At 43.3% G+C, this 22,653-nt stretch overlaps 2 protein-coding genes across 4 annotated transcripts in view; both read right to left on the bottom strand.

Annotated features, from left to right (window-relative positions):
• The window catches only part of LOC145444033 (cAMP-dependent protein kinase catalytic subunit-like), a 32,044-nt gene extending 9,631 nt beyond the window's left edge, over positions 1–22,413 (bottom strand). For 2 of the 3 annotated variants that reach the window (XM_080321934.1, XM_080321944.1), the window contains exon 1: positions 5,167–6,600. In XM_080321934.1, coding sequence (XP_080178060.1) covers positions 5,167–5,340 — 174 coding nt within the window. In that variant the 5' untranslated portion in view covers positions 5,341–6,600. Of the gene's footprint in view, positions 1–5,166; positions 6,601–11,371 lie in introns of those variants that run through there. The other variant, XM_080321952.1, reaches the window with a different exon arrangement.
• On the bottom strand, positions 6,975–9,577 carry LOC145437850 (uncharacterized). The gene has a single exon (XM_080315193.1). It carries the CDS (start codon positions 9,575–9,577, stop codon positions 7,982–7,984), a length of 1,596 nt encoding a protein of 531 aa, XP_080171319.1. The 3' UTR covers positions 6,975–7,981.
• Positions 22,414–22,653: the final 240 nt, after the last annotated feature.

Below are 22,653 nucleotides of genomic sequence, written 5' to 3'. Positions count from 1 at the left end.
GCAGACCACACTTGGCTCCACACGTTTTCTAAACCGACCCCGGATCGACCGGAGTGGTAGAAGATTCAGTCGAGCTTTAAGCATCCAGCTACGCTCGACTGCCGTCAGGACGTTGGAAGACCGGAGGAAGCGATTGGAGCTCCCGTACCGGCTGTGGCACTCCACAGTTTTGCCCTGGTCGGGAAGCTCCATCCACCGTGTCTTCCAACGTTGGTTCACCTTCAGGTGAAGGAATTTGGTAAGACGACCCAAATCCTGACAGCAGTCGGCGCCTAGAGCCAACTGGTAGAGCCCGTCTTCGGTCACGAACCAGCGAGCACCGAGACGCCTAGCAACGGGTCGGACCTCGGTCCAAAGCCCGTAGGCGTCTCCGTACGCCCTGGAATCGTGCCCTGTTAGACTCACGCAGTTCAAGAACTCGACTGTCAGGGTCTCCGACGCCTCTGGGACTCGGCAAGTCCTCCGGACGACCAGCGCCAACCTTCCACGCGCAACCGCCCGCACAGAGGGGTCAGTGGAATTGACCATTTTGACGGCCTGGGAAAGCCTCAACACATCTGCTTCGCAGCAGAGGTTGGGAATCCCCAGACCGCCAGTCGTCAGCCCAGCATGGAAGAAGGGCTGACACGCTCTGTTAGGGAGGCGGAATTCCGCCTTCACCAACGTGCGGATACGCGCATCCAGGCGACGCAGATCGCTTCGGAAAAACTTGCGGATTCTCAACTGAAAAAGGATTCTTGGAATAACGAACCTCTTCAGTGCGAGCAGCTTCTGAAATGAGGTGAGATGTGACAGGAAAAGTCTGTCACAGTAGGCCTCGAAAGTTTTAAGGGCCTTCTCACCTTTCTCGGTTGCCTGGTAACCCATGTTCTTGCCCAGGTATCGCCAGAAAGAGTCACGATCGAGGACCCGGACCTCGCCACCATCGAGGCAGAACGGGGCCGAGTCCACGATCGATCGGCTTCCCTTGAACCCCAAGGCAAGAACACGACACTTGGCGGGCTTGAATTTCATACCAGACCACCGAGAAAATTCATCGCACAGATCTAGTTGTGCTTGAAGCTGGGCGCGAGACGAAGCACACAGACAGGTGTCATCTGCGTAACCCTGAACTCTGACGGTGACGCCATCCGCTGCAGAAAACCGATAACCGCTGCTTTGAAGCCCAGCAACGCCACGCAGGAGAACCTCCATGACCAGGTTGAAGGTGATGGCCGATAAAGGGCATCCTTGACGGACACCCTTCCCCGCTGGAATGGGGTCTGTCGGACCAGAGCTGGTCGCGACTGCAAACACGTTAGACGCGTAGATATCGGTCATCACCTCCACCAGATACTCCGGGGCGTTAAAGTGCCTCAGGACCTCGATCACGGATCCATGCCGAACGGTACTGAATGCATTGCGGATGTCAAGCCAGGCAAGATAAATATCCTGCCTTGACGACTTGGCATCCGCAAGCAAGGACTCAAGCATGAACACGTGCTCGAAGACCCCCTCTCGCGGAACAAACCCCTTTTGTTCCATGGAGATAACATCTCCATCGGAAGCCCAGCTCTGAAGACGGCGAGCGATTACGGACGCGTAGATCTTATACAGCGTCCTGGATAGCGCGATGGGTCTCCAGTTACCGACGTCTTGCATGTCGCCGTCGCGGTCCTTTGGAATCAGGATTACCCGCGACGAGCGCCACACAAGTGGAATACGTCGGCAACGCCTACAGACTTCGAAAAGCTCAGAGAGGATTTCTCCCTTGGGGTCTAAGCGTTTCCAAAATCCATAGGTGAGACCATCGGAGCCTGGCGAACTACTGGTGTTTAGGGTCGCCAGCACTCCTGCTACCTCTGATGGAGTAATCGACTCGTCGTCAACAGCAGAAGCCAGGTTGCCCTGGTAACTGTGCTGAGACATCCAGCGAGGAAAAGCAGCAATATTATCAGTGACGTCAGCGGCGGCGTCAGCACGAAATTTCCGCTCGATTATGTCGGCAGGAATTTCGCACCGTTTACCGCCAGAATCATCCTCGATGATCTGTCTGACCGTTTCCTTCTGATTGCGCCAGAAAGCGGACCGAAGATGTTGGGCTGCCCCAGGTCGACACTCGCGCTGGCCATTCAATTGATTGACCTTAGCACGGCGTTGTGCTTCGCGCGAGTATCGGTTCCTAGGGCGTTTACGGCCGGGAGGGCGGCTGCAATCAGAGGCACGGTCAGTCCAGAGCTCCAGCTCACGTTCAAGGTGCCCGAAAGCCTCGATGTTGTGAGGACATTCTGACACCAAGTCCGCAAGCTCCGAGCGCAACTCGCGCAGATCGACTTTTGCACGAGGTGCGCTCGGTTCGGGAGAAGGCACGTCGACATCTACTCCGTCACGTGCACTTACCGAAGGAGGCAATCTCGTCGGGCTTTCACAGCCGCCGACAGCTCCGGTAACTTCGGAGCGTTCGACCGCTGGTCCAGCCGTCACAGCACATGTCTCGTCCGCAAGTGGGCGCGAGGGAGACATGCCCTGACCGACGGGAGGCGAGTCTACGGTGTTCGGACTCGATCCCGCCGACGATATCTGTTTCAGATCATCGCGTGTGGTGGGGAAGGGACTTCCCCGGTCCAACCTGGCAAGGAGCTCTTGAGTAGAGCTCGGGCTGCCAGGCAAAGGTGCTTTAAACAATTCCGAAAGTGATGGAATGGGGCTTGGTGAAGAGACTGGGGTCAAACGGCTCTTCACTAACGATTGGGGTGGGGAGGGAGTAAACTCCCTTGGAGGGGAAACCACAATTTTCGGGGGTGTGGTACGTCGGCCTAGGGACTGTCTGCTATCCCCGGCAGTCCGAAGCCAGGCACGGGCGGCAGGTAAGGCCCCAGTGACTGGCCTACGGACCGGGAATCGGCTGATAAGGATAGGGGAGGGGGTTCGGGGCGCAGAGGAATTTGGTGACGTCACGACTGTTGGCGAGTCGCGCGGCCCAGAGGATGTAGCAGAAGACACGGAGCTATTACTACTAGAAGAGGGATAGAATCTCATGGACTTTATTTTATTTTTTGACTTTTTAGAAGAATTGACAGAGCGTCGAGATTTATTCGAAATCCGTGACCAAGGCCTAGATGACACGGTTACCAAGGAGGTGGTATCCGACGAGAGTGAAAGATTGGCCACGGATAAGGCAGGGTCCGGTATAGTACCGGGAAAGGAAGTAGGAGAGTTTTCCGCTGCGTCAACGGCAAAGGGGACTACAGAACGCGAAGAAATAGGGGAGATCGAGTCGACTCGCGAAACAGTCGTGGACGTGGTTGGGGATAAGTTACCGGATGCAGGCACAGCTTCCCGTAGGCGGCAGGCGGACCAATGGTTCTTGGCAGCGATCATATCTGGCTGCTCAAGAATTGTCCATTGGTCACATCTGCCGCACACGACATCATAATTTATAAGATTTTTTGTGATGTCGTGCTTGCTACAAATGTGCTTCTGGAGAGAAACCAACAATTTGTACGGGAAGCCCTGCTTATTGCACCCGGTAACTGGGCAAGGATACCTAGTTGCATCCTTGCCGTTATATTTAATGGGGACCGTCAATAAAATTTCAGAGGGGATTCCAGATTGCTTAAAAGCCGAGTCCAAGGGGAGAGCAGACTCGGGGTGACTGGATTTAAAATGGTCCTTCGCTTTCGGAACCGCGTTAAAACACTTTCCACAAGTGGGGCAGGCAAACCAACTATGATGTCGCGTGCCCTTGCACCGCCTATAGTGACAGCTTATTTTATGATCAGAATCAGAAAAGAAATTACCGCATTTCATACACTTGTATATAAGACTGTCACAGCGGTGCAAAAAAGCCAAGTGTTCCACTAAGCTTATGGCTGCAGAAAAGGACGCACCGCAATTTAGTTTCGGACACGCGACATCAACGCTCGTTCCTGGACCGTGGTAAGGGACAACGAGAGGACTAGTTTTACCGCTAGCCATCGAAGAAATTTGCGGACTAAAGGCCTAAAGGTGACCGAGTCGCGACCTATTACAACGAATATAAATACAAGTAAGATCAAATCACGCACACAATTAAACGTAACGAAATGAGAATTGGGACAATAACTGGAAGCAAAGACTAAGCGGCCTGCACCAGCGTTCGCTATTAGAGGGGATAGGAAAGGCGATAAATTAAACGAATAGTAACAGACAATTAAAGGGACAATACAAAGGTTAACCAAGGGTTCGTAAAGGAATAGCGAACGCGTTAGGATACAGGCCAGACGTAATTGTGTACCCACGCCGGACTTAATTACCCCCGCGTCAGCAGCACTACTGCTACGCCCTACACGTATGTTAACGCGAACGGTAAAAACGAAATTTACCTTACGAATGCGCGTTAACACCCGGGTTTTCCTCGCCTTTGCAGATCGACGGCTCTCTGTTGATACTGATGTTATGTCCAAACGATTCGCCGTCGATCTTACGCCGTCCTTACGAAGCGATCTTGATGTTCTTGATATTCCGCTTCTTATGATGTTGTTTTGGACGGCGTAGCAGTTCGTCTCGCTGCTTTGAAGATGCTTTGCAGCGAGGTGGCGAGGAATCCCGACGTCTAGGGCCTCGACCAGAGTTGCACACGGCAGCCTTTCTGCTATAGTCGAACAGTTAAGGCAAGCGATCCAAGATCACTCCGGAGGTTGAACGACGTGTTCAAATCACACCGTACCGTGGCAAAAGCAACGGAATTGATAGGCTTCTTCGTTGCTTATCCCTTGTTGCAGCGTAGACGGCTACGCCTTAGTTGAGCAACAAGGAATCTCTGGCCGGCGTTGGAATTGTAGCTCCGGAATAACTAACCTTTCCGGAGATTCCAACGTTGTAGCAGGAGATGGTGTTCAGATGACCCACGGCAGAGGCGCGGCAAGCGGCTGCTGAGACGGAGGCGGTCGAAGAATCTTCTGGTCGAGTTGAGTGGTCCGGCGTGGGCAGCGTCTTCGGTGGTCGAACGTAGGAGTCGGCGAAACTTGATCTTAGCCATAAAGGCCGAGTACACTTGGACTCGGACTTGACTGGGAGGTGAATTGAAAATGACTCGAGTCAAAACTATAAAAGTGAGATTGACTTGTGACTCGGAACCTCGTGACTTGGTTAGACCCTGTCACATTATAACATATCGGACATTGACTACTGGTATTCACAACTGACCTTACTTAAAATCATCTCGGACGGCAGATACACGGGAGTGTCGCAGAGAGTCCAGGTGCGACCTTTTACCAGTTTTGCGAAACCGAAATCGGTCACCCGCGACAACAAGCCATAATATGAACCATCAGCCGTTAGATACAGATTGAATAAATCTGACCGTAGTTCTGGCTGCATAGATTTACGCCACTTCCATCAATGATGTTGTAATAAAACCCTGCGTTTAGGCTGGTAATTTAACCATGAATTCATGGCAGCAATAGTCATTCTGTGCGTCACGAACATCTTCCTCACAATTTTGAAAGATAAGTCACCACCGATTGACTAATCAAAGTGTGTGACGCCTCTTCTCAATTTACTTTATTAATTACTCGAGTACTATGAGATCTTTCGTATTCGACTTCTACCTCGGAGTTAATTTGAAAATTGCTATTTCTACTTGTAATTGAATAGGAATTGACGACAAGAGTGCACATTAGGTGCACAATTTTCCAAAATTTTTCTGGTTAGGCCTACTTGATAAAATTGTTAAGTTGCCTAAAAACACTGCACACCATTCATGGCTCAATTTCAACCTATAGAAGCATTACTATATAAGAAAAAAGTTTTGGATTTATTGAATTTTTATTTAAATTTTACTGGTCACCCCAAAAAGTAGTCAGGTTGTCCGAAAATACGATGGACAACAAATTTTGCCTCAATTCCAACGAGTAGAAACAGAGTTATAGGAGTAAAAAATTTGGATTTGAAAAAAATAGTAGCCTATTCATGGTGGCAGGTTCTTCAGTTATTTATTATAGATCCATACCCACCAGAAGTATTATGATTGGAAATCCTAAATTTTGGCAACTTGACAATTTTATGAATAAGTCAGTATAATATGAAAAAGAAGTTGTTTTTGAATAGCCCTAGTAGCAATTTTGAACCCCATGAACAAAGCTTCTAAAACAGCTTGGTCTGGTATGCTTTAGCGAAGAGAAGACAAATGCCAGGACGTCGGAAAAATCCTAAACATTAACATATGCTCACTATGCGTGTGTAGTGGCCTTAATTTCTTTTGCTGCCCGGTATTCGCTTTATTTGTACGAGGTAAATCCAGAATTTTTTCGCTAAGTATTTATCGTCATCAATTCCTAATGATAGCATGGGCCTTTTAGCTAACGGTACTGGAAAACCTATCATGAGATACCCACGGGTTCACAGCGTTATTTATATCTGGCGACCTTTTCAAAAAATATTTGCCATAGACTTGAAAACTTACCACGCCATTTCACGGCCAGCGATGAGATTATGACCAGCTAGCGAAGCTAGCAAAACAACAAGGTTACTCTACCGAGCTATACACTGCCCATGATGCAGCGACTGTAATAACCAGCTTTGTAATATTCCAAATAAATTTTGGTGTCTTAATAGAAAAAATGTCTGGCGGTTGATGTGAATAAATAGTGGGGCAGCATAGCAAACCTATTGTGCATTTTGTGATACAAGCACCAAATTTGGCACACATGCATATTAACATGTTCCGAACATTTTCAAATATTGAGCCACTCGGAATTCTCTCTTTATGTCCGCCATATTGGATTTCAAAATGGCCGCCATTTGAAATCTACATTTGCGATTATGTCTGGGTCAAATGCTACTATTGACGTCATTTTGGTGTCAAAATGTATGTTTTTTGGGTCAAGGAATCCAATGGTACCAATTTCACAATCCAATGCTCAAACCAATGCACAGTTCTAATGCACTAATCTAAATCAAATGCACAAATCTAAAATTTTAACGCACAAATCTATGATTATAATGCACAAATCTAAATCAAATGCACAAATCAAAAATTCTAATATGCAAATCTAAATCAAATGCAATGCACAAACCTAATCCAATGCACAATCCAATGGTACGAATTCCAACTTAATGTTATCTTTCATAGTCTGTTGTATAATTGTAATTACAACTTATCTAGGAAATATTTGATTGAACACGATACTTTGAAAAGAATGATTTTATGCAAGCATGTTAAATGGGTGTAAAAGTCTTATGTCTGTAAATGTCTTAGGTACAATTCTGACATGCTACATGGTCTAAATTCTGAGGCTAGGTGTATACTGACATTCTACAATGGTCTGGTATGATAGGTATCTGAGGCTAGGTAGCCTATATATCGGCACTGAGGATACGCGTACATAAACAGTGTCATGTTAACAAGTTCAGCACTTCCACAAGTACATGTATGTTGTGGACTCATCGTCTTGTGCAGTCCCCGTCATACACACAGAGGACTGTGCACTGAAGGCCAGCCTTCTTGCATTTGCAGCGCTTCACACCCCCTCTGGCTCTTGCAAGAAATCAGCTCAATGCAGCTGTGAGCTGCCTCAGGTAGCCTGGTCCAGTATGGTGTGTACTGTCCTCCAGTCATTGACCAACCCCAGTTGGTTGGTGGAGGGAGCTCAGGTGCTGGCAGCAATATCTCACCCCACACATATCCACCTTGATACACTGCATTCTTGACATGTTCCTCTAAAGCTGCCTTCGTTGGAGGGATAAGCTGCGCATCGTTCTTCCTTGCAAGGAGTTACCTCCTGGCCGTGTCAATGTCCGTGCATTTGCTGGTTCGATCATACAACAAGATCACAAACCTCTCGATGATGCACATTGCATCATTTGGTATGCCATGTGGTGCGGAGGACAGCAGCAGCAGCGCCTCAGTGAGTTCTGGCAGTACCGTCCAGACTGCCCGCGCAGTCTTCTGGCCATGTCTGGCAAAACTAGACACAGTGTCGCATCCAGTTAGAGCGTGGAACATTGGCAGTGCACGAGCCTATTCTGGTGCCAGTCCAGCTGCAATTTCGTGTGCTGCTAGGTATCGGAATCTTTGGCCTGTTCTGAATGCCAGCCACAGTTCTTCTTCTGGTTGCAACTCCTGTACCACGGACACTGCCAGTACCACAACATCGGTGTCTACAGTCCGGATGACTATTGAGTGGTGTCCATGCTTGGCTGCATGAGATGCATGCAGCAACATCCGACTGTCAGCCTCTTCATGGTTGCATGGGGCGAGTGAGGTCAGATCTGGTAGTAGTGGCGTGCTGAGTACTGACTCTCCATCAGTAATGACCAGTTGCTTGTCCTCCTGTTCAAACCATTCCATGAGAGCTGCTGACAGGAACTTGAACGGCTCGGTCTTGTTGCTGTCCACTCGTAGGAAATTTTGCCAGTTTCCTGGTATGGATGCGGCGGCCACCACACGACTCCGCACGCCTTGTCCCCGCTTTGCACGTGTAATACCTTTCCGCGAATCAGCAAGGTAAGTATCCCAGACCAGATCCAGGCGTGACACTGTTTGCAGCTTCGTAGACATATATCGGATGAAGATCTGATGTGCATACTCTTCAAAGGTCTTTAATGCAGCCGGCCTCAGCATCTGGACTATGGCCGCTCCATCAAGCACTATACAGGTAGTGACAGGAGTCTCTGTCCTGGGGTCGGAGACTTCTTCCAAGCATGTGATGAGATCATTCTTGGTACCAGTGAAGAGGTTTCCACCAGCAGACAGTGCAGGAGGACATGCCTGGTTCTCGTGACGAAAAAACTCCTCAAGGTTTCCATCCCTCGTCTGGCAGCTAATGTACAGGCGTGCGAAAAGTTCACGGTCATTCTTGACAGAGGTGAGCTGTTGCTGACCTTTGCTCTGGTTTCTTGGAGTTGAAGTGTTGAACACTTTCAGCTTGTTACGAGGAATGGGGTCGTCCGCTGCCTTTGTTCTGTCCAACAGACACTCTCTGGTGAAAGCCTCGAACTGCTCTTGGCCAATCCTCTTGGCATTCATCACGGTATCCACAGCAGCAGGACCTGCGATGTCCTTTGTGTCCAGTACGACTAGATCCTGACTCTCCTCCTCGAATGGGTTGCCCATCTCCTCTATGACACCGACGAGAGAGCGAATATCTTTCACAAATGAGGCCTGTACACTTGGCGTCTGATCGTGATGACGTGTGTCTGCTGTTTCCCGTCTCCAGTATTGGTTCCCGTCCTGGAATTCTTCTATCACCCTAGCAACTTCTGGTCCCGCAACCATCCAGCGACGAAGGGCCCCAGAGTTGTTAGTGAGCCCAACTGCGCCACCGTCTCCTTCAATGCAGGCATTATTTTTCTCATGTGCCTGGTCAATCGGGATTGAAGAGAACACCCTCTGTGTTTTCTGAACTGTGAAATGGCCTTCACTGAATTTCCTGACTACGTCTGGGTGTTTGGTAGTGAGTTCGGCCACGTCCTTCAGGTGCACTGGTATCCACCTAGCATACTGAGTATGATCTAGTGCGTGGAACCAGGTGACTAGCTCTGTCAGAGCATCGAGGTACATCGTCAACGATCTCTGCCTTAGAGAACGCACATACATGTAATGTGAAGCCGCCATTTTCAAATTCAATATGGCGGCTCATTGGTAAAAATACGCATTGCAGATTGATACCATTGGATTCCTTGACCCAAAAAACATACATTTAGATACCAAAATAAAGTCAATAGCAGCATTAGGCTCAGAGATAATCGCAAATGTAGATTTCAAATGGCGGCCATTTTGAAATCCAATAAGGCGGACATAAAGAGAGAATTCCGAGTGGCTCAATATCTGAAAATGTTCGCAACATGTTAATATACATGTGTGCCAAATTTGGTGCTTGTATCACAAAATGCACAATCCTTTTGAATATTTGGGCTAAACCGCCCCACTAAAAATTGAGGTACGGTAAAAATGTTTCATGTTTACCTTTTTTTAAATAATAGCGCAGGAGTCAGGAGTACTATTATTTTTTGTCAATTAAACGCTAATTCTTCATTACTCATATCAACACATCCAATCATCAGCTTGAGTTAATAATGCAATTCACTCCATTCAATTTTAAAATAAATTCGATGCATTGCAGAATATACCGTAGTTTAAACTTTCGACTCGACCGCCAAGCTATTTTCTGCCTCCTATTTGGCCGCTTTGGAAAAATAATTGCTCACCCCTGCCTTAGATATTCCGTACGATCATATTGAATTTCTTTTGTTGGACGTGGACCCACGCTATAAACAGGCCGAATTCAAGGTTGGTCATTGACACAGTCAATTAATATATAAGGCAATTCGATGTGTCTCCCATTTCCAATGAGAGCTGCAAGCGTTCGTAGATTTCAAAGACATTTAAACAAACAGAATGCATCGACTATGACCAGGTTCTCATCTACAAAAATGTTGCTGACCTTGCAATCTGGATTTTCACATTTGAGTTGACCCTCTCTTGTGATGCACTAACATTGGATGATTCAACCGGCCTCTTGGCCAGTTAGTAGTCTATAATCAGTAAATCACCGGTGCAGGGGTGACCAAGACACGGCCCGCGATCTGAATTTGGATTTAGGAAAAACGGTAAATGAAGCATTGTGAAACGCTGAAATTAATTTCAGTTTCAAAATATAGGTAGCCTATTGCTTTTTCAAAATAAGTTGGTCTTCTTTGCCCCGAATCACTATTCCTCACTAGCTAAACCGGCTTCGGTTATGGCAACAGCATTCCTCGATGGAGAATCAGCCAATATGAATGCCAGGCTAATGTCCATATTGCATTGAGGTGCAATGTCCCAGTTACTTGCAAGACCAAGATGCTTGGAAACGGTGTGGGACTGCCCCACAAAATCAAGCTTCAAGAGGAGATAGTCATTCAGCAAGTACAGTGTCTCGCTAGCCCCAATATCGATTCCTCAATTGCTGAAAAGTGTTGTCAGGTATAGTGCGCTGCTCATAGTTCAGAATAAAATGACATTGACGATGATGATATTGTTCGATGTATTTGTATTTTTTAGTAAAATAATACATACTTCTTTTGGGGTAACTATGCCTGTCTCCCACGTTAGAGAACACAGCGTTGTACTGGCGTGAGGTTTTAAAAACGCGTTTGCTAAACGGTGTGGCCTATTTCGTCTCTATATTACGTTCTTGCGGCCCGTCTCTACAAAATTTGAAAGTGGCCCGCGATCCATTTCGAGTCGGCGAACCCTGTCATAATGTGACAAACACGAATTGCACGCACTTGTGCTGTAAATAATATATCGATTTGGGTTGGAAAAAAGGACTTGAAAATTAAATGTGTTTATGACTACTATCTGGTTCTAATCTCTCACGAAAATACTTGTAACCTTATAATCTCAATGTCCACATTGGAACCTTACCTCGTGCAGCACTCAATGTACGAAATGTCCAATGCTTTCATCATCTTCTCGGCTGTCGCAGTGAAACCAGTAGTTAGCTGGTCTAAAACACATGTAGGATCGTATTTTGGTTACGTCCAGGTTCAAGTTCTTAGACGGAACAGGCGTTGTAACTATTGTTTTCAGTAACTGTATCTTTGAAGTCCGGTTGAAAATTCTGTCCCATTAACATCATGCTGTTATGCAGTAACAATTGTTCAGGCTCTGAAGTCGGCGACTGCATTCATTATGACAAAAAATTTGCCAGCGAATTTGCCGAGGACGTCACATACACATACCGCATACGGTATACACTGATTTGATGTGAAGCGATGATGCAGGATCTTGATCAGCCGCGATGCTCCAAAATCTTTGTCATTTTGAGATTTTGCGGAATCTCTTTTGTCCTCGTCCCCATAATTTGGCCATAGGAATTTAAAGATTGTCTAAGTAGTAATAAACCAAACAAGACTGCAATGAAAACAGACCAGAACCGAAGTTAACAAAGACGAACAGCTAGTGCTGTTTGAAAGCATTTTCAACAATAATGTCATGAAGCAGTAGTCGTCATTAGGGCTGGGCAAGATCGAGTACCTGAGTGATTCGATTCTGAATCACGTAATATGCTTCGAGTCGAGTAATCGAGTATCACTCATTATGACGTCATAGCAGGATGTAATATGTCGAAGTTCAAACATAAACCTTTTATGCCTCCACAAAGAACGTAATACCTGTTTTCCATCACATTAAAGATGCTTTGGTACTTTTTCGACCATACCGATTTCAGTGCACTTCTTAACAATTTTTTTAGATGATAATGACTTCGGAAATGTGTTGTTTCCAGTAACGTTCGTAGCTTTGTACTGTGCCTGGTATGCTGAAACACGGCCAATCAAGGTTTCACGGCTTCCTCAGTGGAAAATAGTATCAAAACTATGATTCTCGTCAGTAAATTATCTTTCAGTTGCGAGGATCGTATAATTTCATTACTCGAAAAAATCGTCTTTTACTACTCGACTCGAATCATTGAAATTACTACTCGATTCTGATTCGAGTACTCGAATCATTTTGCCCAGCCCTAGTCGTCATGCAATTGCGTGCAACAAATTGAAATCAGTCTCATTACAGAGGAAAGTGATATGAAATCATGGAGATAAACAGAATGAATACCAACAAAATCAACAATCGTAACCAAATGATGAAGGAAAAAACAGGCCATATGTGTACCGTTCTTCAGAGATACGACTGGTTGCTCATATCAACAATCGAATGTTCCAGCAGAAGTAATTCGAGACAAGGATCCCAGCTACAATTCTCGCTGTTGTCATGCAAATTCCCTTCAAGTTCTGGGGCAACATTAGCCAGCTATTTACTAGGGATGGTGTGAACTTGAGGTTCGCGTTCTCTGTGTGAACCTCGGAAATTTAAAGGTTCACGTTCACAAACGAAACTTGTCCGGTCTGGCCTAGACTGTTAAGGCGAAATCTTATATTCCCTTGCAAGTCCCCGTCGAAACTGTTGGCAAAGCGACGGAAGATATTGACTATATGGGATTATTAAATCATTTGATTTCCCTAGTTGATAAATTTGGCGACGTGCAAAACGTCAATATGTACTTCAGCATTGTGGCATTATGTGGGCCGGGACGTCGCTAGGTATTGTGTACATTAATATAGGCTATCACCTCACTAAAATGTAGGGTTGGTATTAGCAATATGACGTCATGTGGTTCACGTTCGTGTTCACACAGAACCTCTCAAAAAGGTTCGCAATTCGCATTCACACGAACCAGAACCTTTCAGAGGTTCACACCATCCCTACTATTTGCCGTCAGCTAACATCGGTATTTTTGCACTGTGATCAATCTTAGTATCAGTATCATCCAAAGTAATTAAATACCAAAGAAATATAAAATAAAGGTCGGTGTCAGGCGACATAAAGACTACTCAGAAGATCAGCTACGAGTAGAGTCGAGAATAAACGGGCATGGTGGAATGTCAGAAATATGAGTAACATGAGTTAGTCAGAAAACTGGAGTTCCAAGGGGGACTTTGCGTAATGAGCACAGACAAAAGGATCCAAGTCGCCGAGACGCCATCCTGCTTTATTGGAGAAGAAATTAGCTCACCAGTGAAAACTGAATAGCGTAAGCCAGTGGTTCCTGACCTTTTTTGTCCAGTGCCCCCTTTTAAAAATTGAGCTAGTCTGGTGCCCCCCTATTTTAAGGACTGTGGTAAAAAATGGGTAAGTGGTCGAAGTCCAATTTTGGGTTGGGACTTCAATATTAGACCACTCGACTGATAACGGTATAATTGTATGTGCTACTTTCGGGATCAAATTCAGGTTGTTATAATAACCATCGGGTAAGGCCTACGGGCTCATAGCATTTGGTTCGAGATCGATGTAGACATCCCGAATTCTCCTCTGTGATTGGCAATACGGGGAAGTTGATTATAATACGTTTTGTCTTATTGCTTTGTGTGACTACTAAATCAACTAAAAATGTGGTAGAGATTTGCTCACATTAAATTTCGTGCTGCACCTAGCTCTTAAATTTAACATGAATGGGGGTAACAACACTAAGCAGTATCATCCTTTGTGTTACGATGAAGAAATACTCTGACAATTTAATTTTGTAGCTCCCAAATACAAGTATATTTAGTCAATTATTTTGGCCAAAAAGCTTCAAAATATCGTTAATGTACAAAGGGCATCACTGTCAAAAGTTGTACCGTAGCCTACACTGCCTTTTCGATATCGACACGCAGTGCGCTGCAGGATAAAATACCTAGCTCAAATAGTTTTTTTTTGGAAAATAACGTGAGCTATCAGTATAAGTATCAGTTTATTAATATTTTCATCCATCATTTCAAAACATCACAAAACTGCGATACAATGAATAGATAGGAAGGTGTCGAGTAGCTAGCGTGACGGAGTGTTATAAAGCGGAATTAGCAATCCAAAAGTACGCCAAATTCATTTTACGTGAATTAAAATAAAATATTCAACAGATTACATGGGTATGTCTGTGGTGGACAGATTGAATCGAAATGGCCCAGGATGAGAGCGAGTCAGGGAAATCAGTCATTACCAAATAAGGCTGTGTACAAATAATACTTGCAAACGAGCAGGCTTCAACACCAGGTTATGAAAGAATATTTCCTCCATCTTACCAATAAACTTGATGCTGTACCAGTGGTACCACTATAAGATATATATGACACTTTTAAAAGACTTGTCAACTTGTGTGATTAGTATATATGACTGCTAGCAGTCTTGACACTGCATTTGGTGATTAATTACAGACGGCGAAAGTAGGTCTGTTTACATGTGACTTTGACCTGCACTAAAAATTCTATTAAATTGATAGAGAACATGAAGTTTTTTTCATGCAATCCGTCCACTCAAAACAACATTGCAGATGTTCGAAAATCATAACATATCATAAAAAAACAGCATTAAACTGATAAATTGGTACAAAGTCACCCGATGTTACGGGGCAGCAAAATTTTTGTAAATCACACAATTGACCAGCAAGTTTATGCCGATACATGACTAATGGGATGCAGTGTAGCCTACCCCCCAAAATACTGGATGTGCGTGGCATACCGTGCTCACTGCTCAGCCTCGCCTAGATGCATTTACAGCAATTGCAATGTTCGCGTCAAATTTACCCTTTTCCATGTCATGAATTCTTCCCACAATTAGTGATTCTTGAGACCATAATGAATTTTCATGTGCTTCTCAAGATTAGCCTTAAAAAGAGTACATTCTTTCCCACAAACAGCACATTTATGATTCTTGACACCGGAATGCATATACATGTGTGTCCTGAGGTTACCCTTCAAAGTGAATTTTTTGCCACAAACTCTACATTCGTGATTCCTGACCCCAGAATGTATATTCATGTGTACCTTTTGGTTACCCTTCAGAATGAATTCTTTTCCACAAACCTCACATTTATGGTTCTTGACACCAATATGCCTATCCATGTGTCTTTTGAGGTCACCCTTAAACGAGAATTCTTTGGCACACAGAACACATATGTGACTTCTGACACCAAAATGGATATCAAGATGCTTTTTCAAGGAACCTTTCATATCGAAAGCTTTCCCACAAATATCGCATTCATGGTTTTTGACACCAGCATGCCTATAAAGATGTCTGTTCAAGTCGGATTTTCCAGCGAATTTTTTCCCACAAACGAAACAGCTATGCTTCTTTACACCGGTGTGAATGCTCATGTGTAAGTTCAGATGACTCTTTTCCATATATTCTTTTCCACAAACATCACATTTATGTCGTCTAAGACCAGCATGCATGGCCATGTGCTGCTTGAAGTAACCCCTCCGTGAGAAATTTTTCCCACATACATCACACTTGTGATTTTTTATACCAAAATGAACGTCTTCAAGATGCAACTTCAATCTAGATTTTACAATGAATACTTTGCCACAAATCTCACATTCATGGTTTTTAAAACTAGCATGCATGACTATGTGTGTCTCGAGTCCACATTTGCGTGCAAATTCTTTCCCACATACATCACATTTATGACAGTCGATACCAGCATCCGTAACCATGCATTTTTTCAGGTCACTCTTCCGTGTGAATTTTTCCCCATGCACATCACATTTGTAGTTTTCGCAATCAGATTCGCTTTTGACATCAGCATACATTGCCATGTTGTTCTTGAATCTGCACTTCAAAACCAGAACCCTCTATGAATTTTCTTCTTGTGATGTGATCAATAAACAAATGCAATTCTAGAAATTGATATGAAAATGAGCATTGAGCATCCCTAAAATTTTATAACAGAAATTTCGCAGAATAACCAGCCATGACATCAATAAAAGTACGACACCAACATACGATGGCACAAGTAGGGTCAACACGATCGTAGTTGCATCAATTTTTATCACTTCAGAGCCTCCCACCATTATGAAGACACATTTTAAGAATGACTTGATGTCTACTAATAACACGCTCATTGAGAAGCACATCAGCAACACTAAACGCAGGAATTCCTGAGACATTTTGAGGTACAGACTGCTCATGTATGCCTTTACAAGAAACTGGTTCATTGTTAATTTTTGCGTAGCAAAAATGTTTTTGAAAGCATCAGCACAGTAGTGTAAACCTGCAAAAACTCAGATATCATGTAAATACGTACTTTGAAGTTTTAAGTGCGGACCTGCTAATAAGAACTGTTGGGAATCACTGGCTTGAAGCAAGGAAATGGTCCCCCACATTTCTTCCATTATCTCCATATTACTATTAATAGTGAATATTGAAATAACAATGCAATGTTTGCAGAGATTGTAATTACGATCTCTCAGAATAATCAAGAGAACTAAATAATATAACTTAATCTTATGGATGCACACATCGAAATCCAAACTTACACTAAATAGGCAAATGAGTTATAGGAGGAATGGAACGTAAACGACGGCAGACGGAGTGCATAATTGTACGGCAGAATGAACACTACCGTAGTTCGAACGCTCCTGTGAATAAAACGGTTTTGATTTTCCGCTTGAAAACAGTAGTGCAGGGTTGTAACCAAGTCAAAAGGTTGCGAGTCACAAGTCAAATTCACTTTCATAGTTTTGACTCGAGTCAAGTCGAGACATTTTCAATTCATCACCGAGTCAATCAATTTTCCGACTCTATTCTCAAGTATCAGGATTGATAGACAAAGGACATTAATGTGGTAACTTTAGTGTCCGTCGAAGCTACAACGAAATGCCTCGAGTACAAGTCGATTCAATACAAAAATTGACTCGAGTCGAGTCATTTTACGCATTTGAATAAATGACTCGAGTCAAGACGAGTCACCAATTTAACCGTTTCGCACCGGCGTGTCTATTTTTCGACATGCCGGTACGAGAGAAGGGTGCCGTAATTGAAACCACGATATATTACATATTAATCGTGCTAGGTCGTTGTTGTTCATTTCTGTGAATAGATATTGTTCGTACAAGTTCATTGATACCTTGTTATTTGATATTTATTATATCGAAGACGTCAAAATCGTATATCAAACACCGTAGATAATTATGTTGCAAAATGCCCTGTGTCGGCAATTCGCGCGTCATTGACCACTCTCAGATAACGTTCTGTATGTTTCGTTCTAGCCGCCTTCGGGCATAGTTGTTTCATTATGTCAATAGCTAGTGTCCATACAAGTCCACACATATCTTCATATCTGATATTAGTTACATCTAAGCTGATCAAAAGCTATGTGATAGGCCGCGTGACAAAAATATCCGCCGAAGCATCATTTCGCAGACACGCGCGTTCCTCATACCCGCCATATACACTGTCGTTTAGTTGGTTTTATTCGTCATAACCAGCTGTAGTTTGTTGCTATGAATAGCGATTGTCAGTTTCTGTTTATATTGTGCTAAAGCAACTATACTAGTTAGTTCTATACCGCTCAAGGTTTCATTTGAAAACCGGGAAGCGAATTCCGTCAGACTACCGTACCCGCCTCAAGCACATGGCTGAATACCCGTCACATAACGTGAAATATATCGTGTTCTAATAGGCATACACCTTCATAGATTGTGTCTGTGAATTGTTGTTGTCTATATGATTCTAAATAACGGCTAATGGTAAAGTATAATTCGGAATACATACAATATTACTCAGCGATTATACCTACGCAAAAGCGTGCGTCTGGGTATACAAAGAGCTGTCGTACATCGATATATATCTTACGTTGTAGTAATGATAAGCATTTGCAGTAAATCATTATGGTATCATGGTATCATTATGGACTGTAAATATCCGTCTACGAACACTAAAATGACTAATATAGGGTCACAACAGTTAGAGTTATAAGCCTTCGAAGTTACCATACGCGCGAATCACGCGCCATGACTTACTCTGTCTGCGGTCTACCGCGAGCTGACTAAAACGGTCGGCATTGTTTTGATTAGAAATTAGCGCCTGCTAGACGTAGACCGTCGACTCAGGGCTCTCTAGAACGATGAATTCTGAGCCTATACAATACACCAGACTGTATGGTCGTCGAATACCTATACTAAGGTTCATAAGGTCCGCAATTTAGCATTTCTGTTTCCAACCAACGTTTTCACGGCTTGCTCTTGATATAAGTGGCCAGACACAGAGCTCGAAATGATTTGAGTGGCGCAATCGGATCCGCGTTGAAATTCTGAATCGAACGCTACCTTGTTTACCGGGCTCCAATCCCATTAAGGCACAGTTTTTCGATTTTGAAAATTGAAGTAAAATTTTTCGAAAATTGTAGCCGTTGCCATTCGGTTAAGACAACATCATTTTTAGAGCGCAGTGCCGCTTTTATAGTTTAGCTAGTGATGGTAATCATCCCCTATTTCGCGATCAGGCCCCATCGTTTGGTAAAGACGCTAAAATAAATATTGAGGCTGGGCAAATATTTTAAGAGTTCAAGGGAGCCATTAGACTATTCTCTGCAGTCGGCTAGACTGATCTGTTTGTATCTATCGGTTCAGGGTTCACGGGGTCACTATAAACGCATAAAAACGGTACCATCAATGTTATGAAAACCAGTGTGCATGTGCATCACTACTGAGATTCTTAACCTGACTAACCTGGGGAACAACTACACTAATCTGCGAACTCATGATCCTCAAATGTTGGCGCTTCTTCGATATACGCCCCATATCGAAACAGTGTTCCCATGACACCAAGAAATGTTTCACATGGACACACTAAAATTTATAAACGTCAAAATAGGTTGTTTTTTGCCTTTGTTTTGGAAGGGTGGATATTATGGTTGGAGGAGAGGGGGATATTAGGGCTAGGGAGGGAGGGTTGCAGGAGAGAGGGATATTAGAGTTGGAGAGGGCGGATATTGGGGTTCGAGGAATGATTTTCAATATGCCTTCTACTTTGCTACAAAATTTGAACAATTACTTTTCACGTTATCTGGTGGAAATTTGCCAATTTCTGATTACTGTGAATTTTTGGTATTTTCGATTATGATGTCATAAACAAACAAGCTTAACAAACGGAATTTGCATAAAATGGTTATAGCTTTCAATACAATACCCATTGTAAAATAATATTTATTGAACTCGAAGACTTTTCGGGAGCATCTTTTTAAGAGTTAACGGCACACTAAAGGGATTTAAACAGATTTAAAAGCAAAACCAAAAAGGCAAAGTATGACGCAACAATCAAAATCACAGAAAATGAAATTTGCATTGTACCAATGGCAACAATAACAATCTATGAAGTATACGGACATACGGTACTATAGTAGCAATGCAATTCATAAATAAACATTTACACGCACGGGACAACACGCACTAATGAGAAATTTTTAGGTTATAGAGTAAATCTTTTTGTCTACATATAATAGGTTTGTTCAACTGAATAATAGTAGACTCAAGCACTTTTAGATGAAACAAAGACCTACCACGCGCAATGACAGTGAACATATTGTCATCATAGTGCTGTGCACAGGCAAGGTTTTCACTCAAATGCTGACCAATTGACGAAGCATATGCTTGGTAATCGTCATAGCAGTCTGTTTTGGCAGCCAATTTGCACTAACGTGCAAGCTCCGTGCGATCATTTACGCATGTTTTTGACCGAATCAATTTTGGGATATGCTGCTTAATACGCTCAAACAATCTTTGAGATGTACGTCCTACATACCTACTATCACAGTGGCACTGGTATTGGTGAACAACATTACTTGCTTCAAAGGCAGGAAGTACACCTTTTCGAGAGTTCGGCAACAGGGGTTTTGTTGTGTACACCATATGCGTGTTTACGCTGTAATAACAACGGTGAACAGCCGATTTAATGAGTTTTTCAAAACGGTTGGACACGTTACCTAGCCAAGGCAGGTGTAAAAATGCCGGGCATTTTTCTGGTCCGTATTTGGGAGCTATATCCGATTTTTTCAAAACCCTAGAGATGGAGCATTTAAATATGTGGTCTGGTTATGTAGGCCTACTGTAAATTAATACATGCAATCCAATCCAAATTTCACATGCCATGTGGTCTGGATTTTACAGTTTCTGTATTATGAACAACATAACTGAAAAACCACTGAAATTAATAGAAAATGTTCTCGTAATATACTTGAATGAATATGCATTAGTTTTTCATACAAAAGCATCTCAATTGCCCAATCCATGTAACATCTTCCGTTTTTTTTAAATATTGTCTTCATATATTTTCTATTGTCTGCCACTATAGCATTTGAATGCATGTCAATGCAAAGAAGTACGATACGGTATGTGAGAAAATGGGACATAATAGATATATCTTCTCTTGTTGGCCAATGAAATGAATCTGATGGATCGTGAGGATGCAGGAATTTGATTGTCGCATCATATTGCTCTTTATTTACGTCCAACACCAATCCAATCCATCATTTCCTATCATATAACCACACTTATCGGCACACTTACCAAGCCGGTATTCACGTTAAAATGTAATTTGTGGCAAATTTATTCCAATACTGCAATTTTCAGGCTGAGACATCACCTTTCTAACTATGACATTCAAAATAAGTTATTTACCTGCTGCAATTGAGACAATAAAGTTACTCACTCACTAAAATTGGACTAGTTACTCAGCCACAACTATACTGTAATTCCCAGGGCTAGTTAACTCCATTCAGCCACCTTTAACATTGGATGCATCGTGACATCACAATGAACAATGACGTAAAGGTCTGAACTCCATTGTTATTATAATCCAATCATTCATTTGAAGTTTTTTACTGGTGTAGTTGGAAATTAATGGATTGAATCATTATTAAATGAAAGACAATATATTCAAGATCACTACATCAGAATTTTGGTTTCTTAAATTTTTCCCCTAAGTTTTATTTATGGGAGTTTGAACTTTCGGTACCAAAACGAGCAGTAGGCGTCTCATGCAACATTTTTTTACATGATAACATTCTCTGAAATGTTCGAGCCATCAATTTAAGAATTCCTGGGGACCAGTGGTATCATGTCCCCAAATTTCATCCACATCAACGGCTTTTTACCTTCAAAATTACGACATTAAAAAAATAATTTACAATGTTCAATGAAGCGTGACAAGGAAAATGTTCAAACTTCGAAGCCTCATAACGTGATACTTTTTTAGAATTTTCTAAAAAAAAAATTGGATTTGACAGATCTAAAGCAATATCAACCAGTGTGCCAAATTTCATATAAATTCTCCAACCTTGGTGTAACCCCCTTGTTGATTTGGCAAGAAATTACCCGTTAGAGTTAGAGCTGGGTTAGGGTTAGGATTAGGGTATCACAAGATTCGGTTCAGGGTGAGGGACACGATATTCCACCCTAATATCCCACACTCTTCCGACCATAATATCCTCTAACCCTAATCTTGGGATACCCTAACCCCAACTTTGACCCTAACCCACCTCTAACCCTTATATCCCCCTTCCCCAACACTAATCTTGGAATAACCTCCCCTGACCCCAACCCTAATATCCTTTTCTCGTACATTAATACCCCCTCCCCAAAACCTAACCTTGGGATACCCTGACCCCAACTTTGACCCTAACCCGGAATGGAATCGGTGGCAACATCACATAGGATTTTCTGTTTATTTGCTTCAATTATTTTATACAAAAAAGCTCTCATCACGCAGGATTTATTTCAAAAAATAAACCGAGATTCCATATAGGACCCTAACCAACATCCACCCTAATATCCGTCCCTCCACAGGCAAAAACTATTTCTTTTGACGTGTATAAAAAACAATTGCTGGTGACATGTGAAACACTGTTTCGATCTGGGGCGTATATCGAAGAAGCGCCCGAATGTTTACTGGCATATCGCACCACACCACACCACGTGAATTTAGGGCGGCTGCCCGATCACCCATATGCAATGCAAAACTAATCGATCAAGCAAAATACGATATGAGCGATGCTTGTCTAGTCTAGGAATCGTAAGTCCTCATCTAAAATCTGTATCTGATTGACTGACATCAGAGAAAATTTCGCACAGTCTACGATACAAGCCACGTCGAATGTAAAAAACAGGGCGTCGATGCTTGCGCTCGTTTTCTCGAGGGGAAAGTCCCCGAAGTGAGCTTTCGAGATGTACGATTGTACCATAGTGTCCTATATGGTGTCGACACAAGCAAATCGCACGGTTCAATGAAATTGTATCACGTCACAGTTTCCATTTGGCTACAGGCAATTTGACGGTGATTTTTGACCGGCTTGCCGAGCATTAAATTTGATGAATCGGGTATCAATCGAAAGCTGACTC

The sequence above is a fragment of the Botryllus schlosseri genome, chromosome 1 (genome assembly GCF_051294905.1).
Source record: "Botryllus schlosseri isolate E-star chromosome 1, Bs_hap1, whole genome shotgun sequence".
NCBI lineage: Eukaryota > Metazoa > Chordata > Ascidiacea > Stolidobranchia > Styelidae > Botryllus > Botryllus schlosseri.
Note: the sequence above shows the minus strand (reverse complement) of the source record. Positions and strands in the feature narration are given on the sequence as shown.